The sequence below is a fragment of the Panthera tigris genome, chromosome B3 (genome assembly GCF_018350195.1).
Source record: "Panthera tigris isolate Pti1 chromosome B3, P.tigris_Pti1_mat1.1, whole genome shotgun sequence".
In the NCBI taxonomy this organism is placed as follows: domain Eukaryota; kingdom Metazoa; phylum Chordata; class Mammalia; order Carnivora; family Felidae; genus Panthera; species Panthera tigris.
In genome coordinates this window covers 46175726-46195317 of record NC_056665.1, presented here as the reverse complement: position 1 = coordinate 46195317, position 19592 = coordinate 46175726, and the positions used below count along the sequence as shown (strand labels likewise).

Sequence of the window (19592 nt, the reverse complement as noted above, 5' to 3'; positions counted from 1 at the left end):
AAAGGGAACAGGCATCTTTCCTCCTATCCCAACCGAAGAGAGCCTCGCAAAATGAGTTGGCATGCGATGATCATAGGGAGATTTTGGTGAAGCAGGGACTTACAAGGGCCAGAACTTTGAAAGCCTCTTCCCATGTAGAAAGTGCTAAGAGAGTTTACTCTGCAGACATTTGGGAGGGAAGCGTCTTGGATATTTCGAAGCCACTTGGATACACTGGTATCTTGATGAGTTAATTTGCAGAGCTGACGCCCAACTTACCTAACTGCCTACTCAACATTTCCTGTTGAATGTCTGAGAGGCATCTCAGACTCCACAGGGTCAAAGCTGATTGCCTAATCTTCCCCCACCAAGCCTGTTCCACTCACAGCCTTCCCCACCTCAGCTGATATCAACCCCATTGTCCACTTGCTCAAGCCAAAGTCCTTGAAGTCATCCTCAGCACCTCTCTTTGCCTTACAGCCCACATTCCAGTAGTCAGGAAACTCTGTTGCACCCACCTTCCAAATATACCCAACACCATCCAACCACTCCTCAATTCCGCTCTTACCATACTGAACCAAGCCACCATCACTTCTCACTGGATCACTGCAATAGCCTCCTCACACATCTCCCCAACGTGCACCCTTGCTCATTTATAATCTGTCCCTGGCCTTGCAAACCAGAATGATCTTTTAAAGATATAATGCAAATCATGTGACTCTTCTCCTCAGGATGGTTTCCTATGTCTCAGATCATGAAAGTCAAAGTCTTTATAAGGGTATCTCCTTGATCATTGGCTTCTTTGTTGTTCCTGGAACAGACCAGGCATGCTCCTACCTCAGGGCCTTTGCATTGGGTGCTCTGGCTGTCTGAAGCTCTCTTTCCCAATATGTCCACAGAGGCAACTCACTGAAACCCTCGTTTAAAGTTCAACTTCCCAACAAGGCTCATCCTGACCATTTAAAATCACTACCTCCCCCCACCTCCTGAATTCTGCTATACTTTCCCTTTTTCCATAGCTTATTACACTCTACAATCTACATAAATCTCTTGTTTACTATGTTTATTTTCTATCATCTGATTCCTCCTCCCCCCAGTGGTATATAAGCTTCACAAAGACTGGAATCTTGGTCTGTTTTGTTTACTTGTATGTCCCAAGAGCCTAAAACAGTGCCTGGAACATAGTAGGTATGCAGGGGGAGAAAAGTTGGAATAAATAAAGTTGAAATAAAACTAGAGACCCAAGGAATATCATAAGAGTCATACACAGTAACATTTCCCCTGCCTGACTTCTCAGTCCTCTACACAAGGGAACATTAGTTAGCACAGAGGAGAGTTTCTTCTGGGGTCACCTCCCAATGGGGCCCCCCTCAAAGGCATTCAGTCCCACATCTTTGCTTCTGTGTCATCCTCTTCTTACACTGAGGTTAGAGCTTTCCTGCCCCCTTCAGCTATAGAAACGTTTACCCCACCAACTCTTTGACTTGAGGCACCAGCCATTTTGCTAAATTCAACAGAAAATGGGCCCTCCAGCTGCTCTCCACCTGGCAGAGCCCTTCTCTTTTTCTTTGTGCTTAGTCTGCAATTTGAAATACCATTGCCATGAACCAGCATCCCCTCTATCAGAGGGAGAGCTAGGCAACCGTGTGGGAGCCACCGACCCCTGACCTTTGACAGAATTTCCAAACACAACACATTAACCAAATTGATTAATTTGGAACTATGACCTTGGCCCAAGAAGGTAAGAATACAAGACAAGATATTTGATTCTCCAAATGTATCAGAATTTTTAAAAAGCTTTTGTAAATCAACTTTTTTTCTATTAGATATAGTTAGATCTGGGCTTGCAAGGGGGTAGCAAGCGAGGTGGACACTGGGTAACATGGTTAAATGTTAATTATTAATCAGCAGGCTTCCCTGACAAAGTATCAATAGGCGATCTTGTCTTTTTAACTTCAGGAATTAGCAAGAAGACCTTGGACTCCGGATGAAACAGGAGAAATGGAAAGTCCCCTGTGTGTCTCTATTTTCTTGGTTTTGTGCGTCTTTATCCAATCAAGTGCCCATGGACAAAGCCTGGGACTAGGTAAGAGCCTGCCTTTTCTGTGGAAATGGGCATGGATTTTTCTTTCTTAAATGTCTGTCACAAAGAACATTTGTGAGACAAATTCACTGAGTGTTCTTGACGGTGTGGGACAGAACTTGATTCTATTAGTGGCATCACGGGTCACAGGGACATGTTGCCGTTCGTGCAGGACTGAAATTTTAGGAGATCTCTCTGGGGATAGAAGTCTAAAAGCACTTGCGGCCTGCACTGAATTCTCTCCCTCATGTCTGATTCAGAACCCGTCATGCCAAGACTTGGGTCTTGGGAGAATGATCTGTAAGAGTTTGGGATGTTCCCGAGAGTTAATTTGGCATCTAATTTGTGGTTGGGGAGTGCAGCTTGCAATGAAATGCTCCGTTTTGCTGAGGTTGCCTGATTGCTGGCTGTCTGAGAAGAGAGGAATTTGTAGAGTCCTGTTTCTGGTCAGGTCTAAAGAAGAGATAGCATTGCATATTTTCTAGACTTCATGTTTTTCTGCCACAGTTTTACTCTGAGACGGAGAAATCCAACAGCAGTCACACTTGTTTGATTTATAAATTCATAAACTTGATTGATGGCCAAAGGTAGATCCAATTGCTTGACCAGGTAGGTGGATTCCAGGTTCCTGGCTAAACAGTATATTGGATCAATAAATGATGGATATGAAGGAAACTGAACAGTTTGGCCAAATTAGGTATTTGGGATTTTTGTGTGTGTGCTGATTACTGGTCAGGAGCTACTCACTCTGAGGAAGAGACTTAGATTTTTCTTTCCTCAAAGACTATCTTTGGAAGGAGCTCCAAAAACCTTGAGAATCAGGAATTTAGTAACCAGGAATATACCTGAAATTTCCAGAATCTTTTGTTTCCCCTATAAGAAAAAAGGCCGTTGATTATTTTATTATTATTTTGTATCCTACATCAATACTAATTGGTAGTATTATTACCATTTCCTCAGCATTTTCTGTGCCAAGCACTATGCTGATTATTTTGTATTCATCATCTCATGTGTAAAGCCATGTCCAAACATGACAATAATGATTTAGAGCCAGCCAGGCAAAATTACTGATGATTTTCATTCCCTGGGTTGACAGGGATTTTGCTAAAGGGCCTGTCCTGACCTTTGGCCCAGAATGTTGTTTTTGTTTGTTTATTTTCCGTAGATCTAGAAAAGTGACTGTATCATAACTGCTCAATGAATTTTCATAGTCGGAACCTGCATCCCAGAAGCCTCCCTTGTGTACCCCTTGAGCTTTAACGTAGAGTATTTTGCCTCTGGGGGAACTTTTCATTAATGGAACCATAGAGCATGTGCACTTTTGCCTCTGGCTTTTTCACTCAACACTATCCTGGTGAGATTCATCCGGGGCACGTGTATGTGGCGGTGACTCGTTCATTCTGGTGGCAGCAGCATTCCTTTGGGTAAACATACCTCCCTTTGTTCTTCCATTGCGTTGTTATTGGCCCAGACTATATTCTAGTGGAGACTTGGAGGTTGGAAGGCATGACTGCCAAGGAGGAGGCTGACGGGCAGGACGGCCTCCCCCAGGCTGCTGGGCATCCAGATTCCCTTCACCAGCTCTTGCGTCGCTCAGCTGCTGCTTTCCCAGGGTCTGGTTTGTCCAAAAGCTGAGGGAAACAGCCATGATTAGCAGGAGGGTTCTTCCGGGAAAGGGAGCAGAGTCAGGAGGCCTCCTGTTCCTTTGGGAGTAGAATCTCTGGGAAGAATTCTTCCTGAAAGGAGTGAGACAGACAGATCTTGTGTGGATGAAGCTGGTGGGTCACCTCCAAGGCATTGGCTGGAAGCAAGCACCCACAGTGGAGGCCTTGTCAGACAAGTACCTAGACTGGTGGCTCTCAACCAGAGGCAAAATTATCCTCCACAATGTCCAAAGACATCTTTGGTTGTCAGAGTTGAAGAGAGAGGGCTATTGGCATGTAGTGGGCAAAGGCCAGGGATGCTGCTAAATAAACATTCTACCATGCACATGACAGCTCCCACAACAGGTTATCCAGGGCAAAGTGTCCAGAGTGGTTGAGAGTTGAGAAACCCTGGTCTATTCCAAGCTCCCACTGTCACTAGTCATGGGCCAGGAAGTACTCCCCCGAGGACCCTTCTTCCTTAGCCCCACCCCTCCCAGCCTGCCTCTTTTTGTTTTTATTAATGACATTACTAATGGACCCACCAAGGTACTGTGTATCCAGTATGTGCCAGATGCTACCCCATCCTCACCATGTGGTAGAGTGAGCCAGCACATAGGCGGCTTGCAGGGGTCCCATGGCTGTTCAGAGCAGAGCAGGGAGAAGCACCTAGAGCTCAATCTGACTGAGCCTACAGGCCTTTCTTTCTGTTGTCCTCATTCTCAATGATTTGACAGCCAGAGGCCCCTCAAAACCAAAACTGCTCAGTTCCCACCCAGAAAGACAGATTGGGACAGCTGTTCCAATCTGTCAGCACCAAGGGGAACCAGGTATGGGTAGCCTCCTGACGCCCCCGGGACATGGACCTACCATCACTGTCATCCCCAGTCCTCACTGCCTGACCCCCAGACCCACCACACTGATGTTGCCATGAGAGCTAATAGTGCTCTCAAACGGAGGATCCTGCCTCTTGACCCCAGCAGCCCCCACCTTCCAGGTGTCCACCACTACTGCCTCCAGGGGCCTGCTCCTCCCTCCAGTCTCAGCCACAACTTCCAAATACCAGAAGCAGCTGAAGCCCATCTGTTCAGTGGCTCGTTCTCTTAACCCTGTGGCACAAGCATCTGCCATATACAAGGCAGTGCATGAATGCCGCAGTTCTCAAACTTCCTGGTCTCAGGGCATCATGACATCCTGAAAAATGCCTTAGGGGTCCAGAGAGCTTTTTTTTTATATGGAATACAGCTATCAGTATTTGCCATATTGGAGACCAAAACAGAGACATTTCTTAAAATGTTAATGCCGTTAAAAATAACGGCGAGCCAATCCCGTATCAATACATATCATATTATGAGAAATACCTTGTAGTTTGCAAACAATGACGATAAAAAGGGAGTGACATTGATTTACAAGAAATGTTGCATATTTCTTTAATGTCTGGCTTCAGAGGAGAGGACTGGATTCTATTACCGGTTTTTGTATTCAGTGCATTGTGGTGTATTGTTTTGTTTGGAGTACGTGAAGACAATTAGCCTCACCTATCAGCCATCCCCCTGGCCTCAGCCCACACACAGAACCACTGCGTTCCTGCCGTGGACACTGCGTCCCACCGTGCCCTGCCAGCCACTGTCCCGAACTCCCACCTCGAGCTGTCAAATCAGGGGTAGGCTGGGGGTGGGAGGTGGGAGCCACGTGTCCTGGAAGTCCACACTCAGAAGGTCATCCTTCATAGGGACGGTCATTACAATAGCAGAACCTGCTGAAAGTTGGTCCGTCTTTCATTATCACAATTCTAAATAATGTCAGTGGTAAAAAATAAACCTCCTACCCCCCAAAATAGTTTTTTGGTCAAAGTTGCAAATAACTTCTATGGTTACTGTTGAGTTTTATATATATGTTACCTTCAAAGGATCACACTTTTGTATTACTTATCCTTTAGTTAATATTAAGTTCTCCATCGACGTTCATTTTGAGCGCTCCTAGTTACACGGTTGGCGCCTGACCTTCACGCATTCAGTGACGCGCTCACTGCAGGAGGAAGTGTATCACGGTTTCAAATCCCCCCAACTTGCTTTGATCATCTCATGCCTCCAGCCCCTCTGGGACTTATTGCATATTCCTACATCTACACAGCAAATTCAGAATAAAAGATGATAGCAGAGTGATTGTAAAAGCCAAGAAACAAAACCTCAAAACTTCAATTCTCTTACCCTAGGTGACCATTTAGTGTTTCTGTGTTTACAATTTAAAACAGTAAAACAGGGGCACCTGGGTAGCTCTGGGTTAAGCATCTGACTTCAGCTCTGGTCATGATCTTGTAGTTCGCGGGTTCACACTCAGCCTCGGGCTCTACACTGACAGCACAAAGTCTGCTTCAGATTCTCCATCCCCCTCTCTCTCTGCCCCTAAGCTCTTCTACCTCCCAATCTCTCTCTCTCTCTCTCTCAAAAAAAATAAATAAATAAACATTTAAAAAATCAAAATAAAACAGTAAGACACATATTACAGTGAACTGTGAGGTGTAATACAGTTGGCCTTTGAACACCATATGAGTTAGGGTCACCAACACCCTGTGCAGTCGAAAACCCACATACAATGGGGTACCTGGGTGGCTCAGTCAGTCAAGCATACAACTTTGGCTCAGGTCATGATCTCTAGGTTTGTGGGCTCAAGCCCCACATCAGGCTCTGTGCTGACAGCTCAGAGCCTGGAGCCTGCTTTGGATTCTGTGTCTCCCTCTCTCTCTCTGCCCCTCCCCTGCTAGAGCACTCTCTCTCTCTCTCAGAAATAAACATTTAAAAAAAAATTTTTTAAAGAAAATCCACATATAATTTTTGACTCCCCCAAAACTTAACTACTAACAGCCTACTGTTGACCAGAAGCCTTACCAATAATATAAACAGTCAATTAACACATATTTTGCATGTCATATATATATTACATACCATATTCTTACAATAAAGTAAGCTAGTGAAAAGAAAAAACGTTACTAAGAAAATAAGGAAGAGAAAATAAATTTACAATACTGTCATGTATTTATGGGGGAAAAAATCTATGTACATTTGCACCCACATAGTTCAAACCTCTGTTGTTCAAAAGTCAACCATATTTTGTTTGGTAAGTAAAAATTTTAGTTCTTACAGGGAATACTTTTAATGCATTTGATTATCTTTAAAGTGGCAATATACTCTTCCTCCTAAATTGTTCATTGCTCTAAAACAAAGAACAAATCAAGAAAATAGCAATTCCTGATTTTTGAAATATTCCTGAAAATAATTTTGTCTTACAAAGCAGAGGTATATTAAAATGATCTGTTCTGGGTATCAGATACATGAAGTATCTGAGTCTAATAAAGGAGATAAGATGTGTATATAACATTTTCTCACAAGAACATGGAATGTGCTGAGTACCAGCAGAGAGGAGTACAATAGATTGAATGCTTGTATTCCCCCCATATTTGTGTTGAAATCCTAACCCCAATGTGATGGTATTATGTGTGGCCTCTGTTCATAAGGGTGGAGGCCTCTGAATGGGATTAGCACCCTTATAAAAGGGATTCCAGAGAGCTTGCTCTTTTTCCAACATATGAGGAAACGAGGAAGCAGACTCTCGCCAGAACCTGACCGTGCTGGCACCCAGATCTCATACTTGCAGCCTCCAGAACTGTGGGATACAAGTTTCTGTTGGTTACAAGCCACCCAGTCTATGGCAGTTTGTTAGAGAAGCCCAAACTGATGACGACAAGGGGCAGGTAGAGATACAGAAGACACACACTTCCATGTGTAGGGCAAGGGAAAGCTCTGGGGAGACCCACAGCACTTGAGCAGGGTCTTGCAGGGGGGAATCTAGACCAAAGAAAAGGAGGCTTTCCTTGTGCATAAGCAAAGGTACAGAGCCAATAAAGTCCATGTGTTTTTCAAGCCCAAACACCTCCCCAAAACAGGCCTTGTGGGATGAAGAAAAAAAAAAGCAAACTGTAGGTAGGAGTTGACCGCAGCATCGGGTCACAACTGCCGACAACTGGAAACAACCAGAATGCCTAACAATATACCATCCAGCTAGCACCAAATCCATCTTTAAACAAGCATTGTCTCAAATACCTACTAAAGTACTAAAAGTTCCAGGAACTTTGGGGGATAATAAAGATGGAATGCACAAATATAAGGCTTAATGCTGGCCCTTGGGTGCTCATAGTACAACATGAGGGATCTTAATCTGGCATGATGTTTCTGAGAGTCTGGAGGTCTCCTCAGATGGCACCCAAGGCCATGTCTATGTGCCCTTTGAGTTGGGGAGAGAGGTCATAACTGACAGATTATCAAAGGGAACTGTGACCTCCAAAAAGTTAAACAACAACTGGTCTTGAGGCTTTTAAAAACAAGTACAAGGAGGGGGCGCCTGGGTGGCTCAGTCTGTTAAACGTTCGATTGTTGGTTTCAGCTTAGGCCATGATCTCACAGTTTCGTGAGTTCGAGCCCCGCATTGGTCTCAGTGCTAACAGTGCAGAGTCTGCTTGGGATTCTCTCTGTCTCCCTCTCTCTCTGCCTCTCCCCGACTCATGCTCTCTCTGCCTCTCTCAAAATAAATAAACAAACTTAAAAAAGTAAAAATAAAAAAATAAGTACGAGGAAATTCTGTAGGCAATAAAGTGGAGGAAAAAACAGGATTGAATAATGTACATATTAATCACAACTGAAAAAACTACATACATGCATATTGCCAGTGATTTGAAGTGTATTTAAAGATATATATATATATATATATAAAGAATTTAAGGCTATTAAGTGTTTTTAAATTATTTATAAGTAAAAGAAAAAAATTTAAAAAAATCCTGGGGGTGCCTGGGTGGCTCATTCGGTTGAGCATCCAACTCTTGATTTTGGCTGAAGTCATGACCTCATGGTTTATGAAATCAAACCCTACATCGGACTCTGCGGCTGGTGGTTCGGGGCCTGCTTGGGATTCTCTCTCTCTCTCTCTCTGCCCTCTGCAGGCTCTCTCTCTCAGAATAAATAAATAAATAAACATTGTTTTTTAATCCTGATTATCTGCAGTTAGATTGGTCTTGGATTTGTTGTCCCAAGAGGGCCACTGGGAAAAGCCACACCTTGTATGATGCCTTCAGACCTGCCACCTCCACTATCATAGGCTCAGGCCCAGAATTATTCCCCCCCAGTGGGATGTACAAATCCCTGACAGGCCTCAACAATTGCAGGGAAGGTCATTGTGAGTAATGTTGCAGGTGATATCCAGAGATGGAGCTCGTTCATTGGGAGTGTCCAGGGAACAGGAATCCACAGGCCAGCCACTAGCATGCTAGTGAGACTCTATCTTCTCTCTGCTAAAGGGCAGATCCTATCCACTGCCAGATGTCCTGGCCCAGCCCCTCGAGCCCTCCTGAGGGTAACACATCCAGAGAGGACAAGCATGAGGTAAAAGGACAGCAGCCTGTCTTCCACGCTGCTTGCCTTTCACAGGGGACCCAGGACCTGAGTCCTTATTCTTTAATTCTGGGTCGGGTGAATGGTACATTTTCAAAAAGAAACTGATTATTGAAGGAAGTGGGCCTGGGAACAGACTCTAGCACTTGAATAACCAAATGAGTAATCCAGCCAAAGCCAACTGGCCAGTACAGAGATCCCTGCGGCAACCTCCTCCCGCTTTGTTTCCCCCCACCAGCTGCCACAGTGCTGGGTCCTCACAGGCAGGTCATCAGGGAGGGGACAGGAGGGCGGGGGCTGGTCTACACACAAGACTGAGCAGTCCCGGTTACACTGCCCATGGGAACGGGGCCACGCTGACCTCAGCCTGGGGTGTCCCTCACCTCCACAGGATCCATGCTGGGTAGAGGGCACAGCCATTTGCACAGCCAGGAAGGAGGGTGGTTATGCTAGGTTTCCCAGGATGGTGTCCATTTTAGAGAGGGACCCTTTCAGCTGGGGATTGAGGTCCAGCCCCCTAGGGAAAGGGGCTGGCCAGGGCCAGGCAGGACACCTGGATCCCTGACAAGCAGGCTAGGGGTCGTGGCTGGACTTCAGCCTCAGTGTGGAAACCAGAATAATGGGAGGGAGCCCAACCAGTGCTACAGGGAGGGGAGCTCACACTCAGGCACCAACCTAGGGCAAGGAGACAAACTCCAGTGGCTCCTCCACACTGAAAGATCGGGGGTGCCAGCCACGCTTGTGAAGAGCAGGTGCAATTCATAGACGCAGCCACAAAGTAGCACAGTGAAGACCTAACTGTTTCAGGGTTTCAGGAGGGGATTTCAGGTTTGGGAGAATCCGAGTTTCTGGATGACTCTGGAAAACTCAGGGCTGTTGGCTAACCTCCCTTTCCTCTCTGTTTAGGACTCTATTTCCAGAAACATTGGTAGTTTTGATCTTCCCACAATGGTGCTTTAGGGGGAGGGGTAGGGAGGAGTGAGGAGAAAATCAAGTGCCTCAAAGGGGAGGCCTCCTCGTCTATCCAGAGCATTTTCACCTCCATATCCACAAGTTCACCAGGGCTCTGGTGAACTACCTGTGGCACTATTTCATGAAGAGTTGTGTGGCCATTAAGAATATTTCTGATGAGGGGCGCCTGGGTGGCTCAGTCGGTTGAGCGTCCGACTTCGGCTCAGGTCATGATCTCGCGGTCCGTGAGTTCGAGCCCTGCGTCGGGCTCTGTGCTGACAGCTCAGAGCCTGGAGCCTGTTTCGGATTCTGTGTCTCCCTCTCTCTCTGCCCCTCCCCTGTTCATACTCTGTCTCTCTCTGTCTCAAAAATAAATAAATGTTAAAAAAAAAAAAAGAATATTTCTGATGAAGGGACACCTGGGTGGCTCTGTCGGTTGAATGTCCAACACTTGATTTCGACTCAGGTCATGATCTCAGGGTCATGGGATAGAGCCCGTGTCAGGCTCCATGTTGGAGCCTGCTTGGGATTCTCTCTTTCTCTTTCTTTCTCTCCGTCTTTCTCTCTCTCCCCCTCTGCCTCTTTCCAATGTTCACACTCTCTCTTGCTCTCTAAAAAAAATAAAAATAGTTCCGATGAAGATACAGAAGTGGCAACACTGAATAGTATTTACAGTATTCATATTAAGCAGGGAAAAGTCAGTATACCTAGTTGTGTGTGTCCTGTGATTACAACGCTAAAAATATGCGTGTGTGAGGAAAAGAATGCTACTAGAAAATGTACAAGAATGTTTATACTTCAGTTGAATTTATACCTAAATTTTTGTTTCTTCCAAATTTTTTACAATGTTATAGTGTGTATATATATATGTAGTACATTTACTTTAATGACTGGAATAATTTTAAAAATAAATTTATAGCAAAATGATAAAATGGATTTGACCAGATTGGTTTAGTGGTTTAGAATCTTATTAAATTTATTTATTTATTTATTTATTTATTTTAATCTCTTTATTTAAATAAATTTAAATTTATTAAACAAGTAAATCTTATTAAAATAAGATTTCTGGACCCCCATCTGCAGTTTCTAATTTGGTGGGGACTGGGGCAGACCCGAGAATTTGCATTTCTAACATGTTTCCAAGTGCTGTTGCTGGTCTGAGACAATGTCTGGGGAACCACTAGTAAAACAAAAAAAGCTAGTCAATGGCAAAACAAGACTTGAACCCAAGTGTCCTGACTTTCAGACTCAGGGCTCTTCCTACAGAAATAACGCAGGCCTCTGGGGCAAACCTGGCTTCTTTTCCAAGTTTTCTGGTAGGGAAGGGGGTGGGATCAACATTGATTGATCCTGGATTTTGACCTCCCTCAGGGGTAGCGATAGCCCAAATAATACCCCTCAGGGGTAGCGATAGCGAAGTCTCATGATATTCATCCAATTTATTCCTCTGAAATAAAATATGGCATGTCAAAAAGAAAGTGATTCTTGAAGAAAAATCCCCAGCTGATACTTACTTGTAATTAGTGGGAAAATACTAGTTGCAATAGCTAATTAACCATACACAGTGAACCCCTCCTTGGCAGGCCTGAAAATAGGATCAAGAACATTCTTTTCAGATGAGCCGGGCATTTCCCAAAGCTGGGCAGAGCTGTGGATTCTCAGTTGACTAGGGCTGGCCTTTCTGATTGCGAAAAACTTTCCGGTGACAAATGTTCCAGCTTCCTTGTCCTCAGAGAATCCAAAATAGTGAAAACAACATAATTGCTTTATACTGAAACAATAACAAGATCAACAGCAGCACGTTATAACACTTATTAACCACCTACTGTGTGCCAGGCCCCACTGTCAGTACAAAACTGCATCCCTGAAGTTACAAAAATGAAAAAGCAAGTTTCATTTCATCAAGGAGGTTTCCAACTGACGGGGTCTCTGGCTCCCTACGTGTGTGTGTGTGTGTGTGTGTGTGTGTGTGTGTGTGTGTAAAGATTGGGAGAAACACAATTTCAGTACAATGTGATAAGTACACAAATAACATTATGTATAAAACACCACAAGGCCATGAGGCAGGAGAGGTTGGCTGGGAAGATAGAGGAAGGGGTATTTGGGTTGAGTTTTGAAGGAAAAGATGTGGAAGGATGTTGTAAGCAGAAGAAAAAGCATAAAGCAATCTTGGAGACTTGAAAAATGATAATGAAATTGGGAATCCCTGAGGTCCTTGGCTGTGGCTGGGGTAGGAGGGGGGCAAGAAGGGGGCACGTAAAAGAAATGGCCAGAGGTGAGGATGTCCAAGACCATGCTAAGGAGTTTGGTCCTTACCCTGGAGCACTAGGGCCACCACTGAAGCTGGTGTTTGAAAAAAGAGAAATAAGGCTGCAGGCTGCTTTTTTTTTTTTTTTTTTTTTTTTTTTTTGGTGAGTGGATGGTTTTATCCCTCAGCCTGAGACCGTGGCCTCTCTGTGGTGGAAGCAATGGTATCCTGAGGAAAAGACAGGGGTGGGCTCAGAAGCCACCAGCTCTGCTACATCACCTGACAGGCACCCACAAACACTCAGATCTTCCTCCCAGGCAGGCCCCAGCCTCAGGCAAGTGTCTTTGAAGTTTTTGTGTTAAGTACCATTCCTAAGTGGGAGGAATTTACACCAATGAAATGAGACGGAACACATAATAGAAGCTTGGATAGGAATCTTCCGTGTAAAAAGTACTGTATTCTAAGTCCGGAAAGAGAGTCATTCGGAAATTCCACGTTGTACTAGCTTATAGACCCATAGCAGTTTCAACTTGAAAAACTCATTCCCCACCCACATGATACTGCTTGCTTCTTACAACATCTCTATAAAGAATGTTTCCTGGGCAGGTATCAGTATGCCCAATTTAGAGATGTAAAAGTTCACCAACCAAAGACCATCAGGAGCACACTTGAAGTCAAATGAAAGACTTATTTACCTTACTGCAGCAAGAAAGAACACACCCAGAGAAACCCTGGGGTATCCCAATGTGAGATGTCGAGGGGGGCTTCTTAGAAGATTGGGATTTGCTGGCTGAAACCAAGAAGTGGGGGATGCAGAGGGAATTCTGGATTGAAGTCTGTCAAAGGGATAGTGGGCAACTCAATGACCACGCATCTTCATAATTGAATAATCAATTAGTTATTGTGAACTCACTATTGCACAATTCAGTCAAGAATGATCTAGGCAGGAAGGTGAAGGTGGGGCTAGTGATCGAAATGCTACAAGAGCAACATTCAGTGCTGTTAGTCCAAAGAGGGGAACGTGTAGTCACGTTTTCAGTTTCAATGTGGCCTCCTCTCTGTCTTGCCGCAAACACAGACATAGAAAGTCCTGGCGGCACTTTGTATCTATTCTGTGGGCCTTTGGGCAGCACTTTGTATCTATTCTATGTTCATTTGGGAACTTCAGGATCTGGCTGCCCACAGGGCTGGTTTTTGGTGCTGTTGTGTTTTGTTCTTGTGTTCTCATGCCCCAAGAAACCGAGGAATGTTCCACTGCACCAGCTGCACAGACCCTTTGGGTGGCTGCGTCCACCATCTGTGCCTCTGACTTCCTGTGAGTGTCATGCAGGGTCCCTTCCAGCACTGACACCCTGGGTGTCACCAGGACTCATTGAGAGGTAGCTGCAGTGCCCTGAGACCTTCGATGTCTGCCTCATCTGATGTCAGCCATTTAAAGGTTAATGGGAGAGAAAACTATGAAAGCCAAGTTCTGTCCACTTTAAACATGAGACATTGCCCCCTGCCTTAACCCTAGTGTGACTCAATTGCCTGGAGCGAATCAAAGATTCCCAAACACCGGGAGGACAAAGGCACAATTCTGTAAGAACAATCCAAACAGTAAATGACCGTCAGACCATTTCTTTCCCAATGTGTTTCCTACAGGGTCAGACATGCATGTGGGCTTGCCTGAAGGGCAAGGGGCAGGAGAAGCCTCCCAAGGCCCCTGGGAGTCTCACTGATGCACATTTCTGGTAGTCCCAGCGTCCCCCACAGAGCCCAAATGGGTATCTTGGCCTTCAGAAGTACCCTACTATAGATGTGAGTGCCATGAGAGCCTGGGACGCATGCCAAGCCTCTCTGGGCCTGACCACTTCTGACCAAAAGCTTACCCTCCCCACACTATGAGTGACAGCCCCCTCCTCAGAGGCCCAGGAGGAAACTGTGTCTGGACAAAGTCCTGGTCCCTCTTATCTCAGCTTTTCTTTCACAGCTCCTGGTTCCCCAAAGTCAAGCTCACAAACCAGGTGCAACCACAAACCCAGGCAGCCTGAAGAAAGGAGAGGCCCCATGATTCCAAGACTGAAAATTCTGGGCCAATTTAAGGTAACCAAGGGTACTTTTAAAAAGCTAACATGTTTTTACTCACCCAAGAATCCTCTATGTACAGAACTGCTTTCACAAACTGAGCTGGACTCTCCAAGACCTCTCTGAGGCTTGGTGATACCACAAGAACATCTGAGAAATCTCTGTTCACAAGATGCTCCCTGCTGCCTATAACATGGGCCTTGCCATTATTCCATGACCAGGTCCTCTTGGCGTGTAACTGCTCATGCCCTGGCCTCCCCCCTCATGCCACACAGAGAGGCTCCTGCCCCTGAGATTCATGATAAGGATGGGTGATGTTGAATAGGAAAGATCTGGAGGAAAGACTCATGAGGGAGGGTGGGGGGTCAGCCTGTCCGCTTGCCCCAGAAAATACCCCGAATGACCCATTCAAGCAGAGAAGTCCATACTCAAAGGATGATGTCTGGGGCATGGATTTATTCCCAGATTTAGCCACACGCCGGCTCTGTGCCTGGCCTGTGCTAGGACTCCCACAAAGTCAACATTTGTCCAGTCCACTAGTGCTGTAGCTGCCATGACAAAGGGCTCAAACCACAGAAATTTCTTTTCTCACAGTTCTGGAGGTTAGAAGTCTGAGATCAAGGTGTTAGCAGAGTTGGCTCCTTCTGAGGCTTCTCTCCTTGGTTGGTACTTGCCTGTCCCTTCTTTATCTTCACGTAGTCTCCCTCTGTGCATGTCTGTCCTAATCTTCTTTTTTATAAATCATGTGGAATTAGGGCCCATGCTGGTGACCTCAATGAACCTTAATTACCTCTTTAAAGACCTTGTCTCCAAAGACAGTCACATTGGGACACACGCAGAGGGTTAGGACTTTGACATATGAATTTGGGGAAGGGTGGGGGACACAATTGAGCCCAGAACATCCAGCCAGCACTTTCAAGACCCTGCTCTGACCTGGGCCCTGAGCCAGGCACTGGGGACACTGGAGACATGTCACTGTTCTATTTGAGCTTCAGCAACCCCCGGGGGCTTCAGGGTTATAAAAAGAGGTTTATAAATATACATGAGATTGAAAAGTGAGTAGTAAGTCTGCATGCTCTGAATCAGGCCCAAACAGGGGAGCCTTTGCTGTGGGGGTGCAGGAAGCCGTGGCCCAGCTGAGAGGCCCAGGAGCCAGCTGGCAGCTGGCGGGGGGAGGGGGCGCAGCCTCTTTCAACAGCATGATTAAGACTTTCTGGCAGCACGAGCAATAACTGGCAGGAAACCAAGAAGGAGCCATTTATCTGGCTCATATTGCGGGTAAGTGATAAAACTTACCCTCTGGCGTGGTGCCTGAAAGACCCATCATCTTTGCTGGAGTGTGCTCAATGTGAGCCCGTACAATGGCTCTCTCTGGCTTTGAGAGGCCGTTTTCCCACACAAGCTGTCTTCAGCCAGGCTGTTTCCTAGACTGGTCCTGGCCTCAGCCAAGGAGAAAGGACCTAAGGTCAGTTGCCATTTTGTCCTGGGTGCCTGCCTCCCTTGGTCTTCACCCCCTGCAGACCCAAAGGAAAAGTGGATGGTCGACCACCCAGGGACGAGCCTCGTCTTCCTATCTGGGCACTGGCCCCTGGTAGAGGCAGAAAACAAACCATCCACTCCTGAGGGAGACTCTGGGTAACAAAAGAGAACTGGATTTGGAGTCTAAGAGCCTGGGTCTCGGTCCCAACTACGTCACTTACCAGCAGGTGGCCTTGGGCAAATCACCGTGGTCTCTAGGCCTCTGCTAGTGAGCAGGGGTGATTGTTACAGACCCCATAGGGTTGTTGGGAGGATGGAATGGGGTCACATGGGGAAAGCACTTCACAACTATGTATTGTGAGCCATAAACAAATATTTGTAAGCATCTACCATTTACTAAGTCATCTGACCATTATAATACTCACCTGATTCATGCACTACCCCCAACATTTTTCCCACTTTTTTAAAAAAGTTTTTTTTAACGTTTATTTTTGAGAGACAGAGAGAGACAGAGCACGAGCAGGAGAGAACAGAGAGAGAGGGGGACACAAAATCTAAAGATGGCTCCAGGCTCCAAGCTATCAGCACAGAGCCTGATGTGGGGCTCAAACTTATGAACCATGAGATCATGACCTGAGCCAAAGTCAGACGCTTAACCTACTGAGCTACCCAGGTGCCCCTCTCTCCCACTTTTTATTAAAAAAGCATTCAAGTACAGAAAAAGTTGAAAAGATAGTACAATGAGTTACTGTATTCCCTCCAGATAGGTTCAATAATTGTTAACATTTTAGTATATTTGCTTTATCTCTCTATATATGTATATATTTATATGTGTGTATGGATTGCAAAACCATTTAATTCTCTCTCTATATAGATATGTGTGTGTGTATGAATATATGTATCTTATCCCTCTCTCTCTCTCATGTATATATATATATATGTATATATACATACATATATATACACTCTCTATCTATATATATATACATATATGTGCGTGTGTGTGTGAATACATGTATCTTATCCCTCTCTCTCTCATTCATATATATATATATATATATATATATATATATGCCAACTCTTCCATGGCACTTGGCTCACCGCTCTTTCATTATCTGCCAACATATCTCTCTTTCCACCACACTATGAGCCCCTCAAGGCAGAGTCAAGTCTTAGTCACCACTGTATCCCCAGGACCCACACAGGCTTGGCATGGAGTAGGCTCATGGCAAATGACCATTGAGTATATGCCTCCCCATCAAGGGGCTAAGTAACATACATTTTAAAAAGATTTTTTTTAATGTTTATTCATCTTTGAGAGAGAGAGAGAGAGAGAGACAGAGTGTGAGTGGGCGAGGGGCAGAGGGAGAAGGAGACATAGAATCTGAAGTAGGCTCCAGGCTCTGAACTGTCAGGGCAGAGCCCAAAGTGGGATGCGAACCCATGAACCATGAGATCATGACCTGAGCTGAAATCGGATGCTCAATCGACTGAGCCGCCCAGGCACCCCCATCTTTTTTAAATCAGTGAGTTTTAAGTCATTTCATTCAGCAAGTTCCACATCCCTGCTGGAGATAATGGAAAACATCCCAGAGGTACAGGAAAACCACCTCAGATCCTGCCCTACTTCCCCAGCTAAAAACACAGGGACTCTGAAGTCATTCGGGGCTCTTGATTAGAAGCTGCAGTCAACATCTATGACAGAGCTATCGATTGGCAGGGAAGGAATGATCCCCAGACCATAGCCTACTCTGAAAAGTACACACATAGGGACACATGGAAGCTGGCTCTGCTCCCATTATGGATCTTATAGAAGTGATTATTCTAAGTCCTTTGGGTTTCCACAGAACCAGGAAACTGCTTTCAGGCTAGTGAGAATGGGGAGAGGGCATGCACATCACGTGTGTGTCGTCTTCTTGCCTGTAAATTTCCCACAATGTTGGCTACCTTAATGGGAGTTTAAGCTTCCCCCAGCTTCAGATGTTGCTCTCTAAAGCAAAGCTTCTCAAACTTTAATGTGCATACGAATCATCTGGGGAGCTTACTAAAATGAATGTTGTGTTTCAGTACATCTGGGATAGGCTCCAAGATTTTGCATTTCTAATAAGCGTCCAGGTCATGCCAGTGCAGCTGGTCCCCAAACCACACTTTGAGAAGGAAAGTTTTAAAGAACATAAAATAGCTCCTCATTTACTCAGTGATTTAGTATTTAGCACCTACGACTCAATATAAGGCAGCGTGCTTGCACTGGAGGCACAGGGAAATGAGAAGAAATATAAAGACAAATAAGACATAATTCTTCACCTCAGATCAGCTGGATATGCCTAATTACTGTGTCTAGCATTTTGCTTCAGTTGGCTTAATTCTTACAACAATCTATAACCTATAAATTGTGTGTTGTTATTCTCCTTTCACACGTGAAGAACCCGGAGGACATACAGCCTAATTGCTTTGTCCAAACGAGGAAAAGGATGCAAGGAGATTTGAACTGAGCTCTACTTGACTCCAAGGCCTGTGTCTTTCCCCCACTCAGCCTTCTGACAGCTGGTCTTGAACTTCTCATCGAGTCCTCAGACTTGATGGTAGGCGGGCAGGGAGAGCCCTGCTACAGCAGACTGGCAGTAGCCCTGAGAGAGAGAAGGGGGGCAGTATGGGACAGGGGGTCCTGAATAACGACCAGCGGGGGGCAGGGATTAGAACCTAGCAGTTTGCTCTCGAGTCTTCTACCTCTTCTAGGTAATACATTGTCCTAACGTGGTGGATCGGACACCCCCACTGGCAAAACTTCAGCCATGAATTATGGCATCAGCTTTGTCACCAAATGGCTGTGTGACTTTGGATAAATCACTGCCCTCACCTGGACTCAGAGTTGGGTGCTCTGTAGGTTCTTTCCTCTCTGACAAAAGTCATCTGGCTTCACTTTTTGTTATGTTCCCACTTGAGGTTCCCTCAGCCCCAACCTGTTAGCTCAGGACCAGGAGTTTCTGGAGCTAACCCTGCAGTCTTCTTCCTCTTCTCCTTCCTAATCTCACACATGTTATCAAGTGCATACCTTGCCCCGGACCCTGTGCCCAGGGCTGGGGAGGCAAAGGCAATAGGATACACTCCCTCCCTCAAAGAGGAGACCCAAATTAGACCTAAGATATGGAGCAGAATGGCCTCCCTCAGGCCCCCGGCATGCAGTGCAGAGCATCTAACTCAGCAAGGGTGGGCAACTGCCCCGAACACCAAGGCTTCCCCAGGATAGTCCACTTTATCCCCCAGCAACCCCCTGAGGTGAGTGCTATTATCGTCCCCATTTTAAAGAGAAGGAAAAGGAGACTTACAGAAGTCACGTGACTGGCCCAGAGTCACACAATTAGTAGGGATTAAGTAAACTGATGTGCACAAAAACACTTTCCAGAGCATCCGGCAAGCAGTAAATGAATGGGAACTAAAATGCCTCTTGTAAATGGCAGAGCAGGGAGTAGAAGCCAGTTATCCTTCTCAGACACGCCACAAACGGGCAAGTTAGAGCAACAACTTCCCTTGAGAACAAAAACCAGGGTCCTCACTGGCCACGTGTGGTGATAAAATTGCTGGAAAGGCAAAAGAACCCTTGAGAAAGAGCCTGAGAGGCTCCGGAGCACACAGGAGGGGGCGCTGCATGCACCATGGAGGTGGCAGCGGTCAGGCACGCTGGGGAGGCTGTGGCGGGCAGA

The 19592-nt window shown here is 45.7% G+C and overlaps 1 protein-coding gene across 1 annotated transcript in view; it reads left to right on the top strand.

Annotated features, from left to right (window-relative positions):
* The window catches only part of LIPC (lipase C, hepatic type), a 159309-nt gene that overhangs the window by 18536 nt on the left and 121181 nt on the right, over positions 1-19592 (top strand). Inside the window, exon 2 of the mRNA XM_042988761.1 lies at positions 1939-2065. Within this exon, the coding sequence (XP_042844695.1) occupies positions 1981-2065 (85 nt within the window). The 5' untranslated portion in view covers positions 1939-1980. The remainder of the gene's footprint in view (positions 1-1938; positions 2066-19592) is intronic.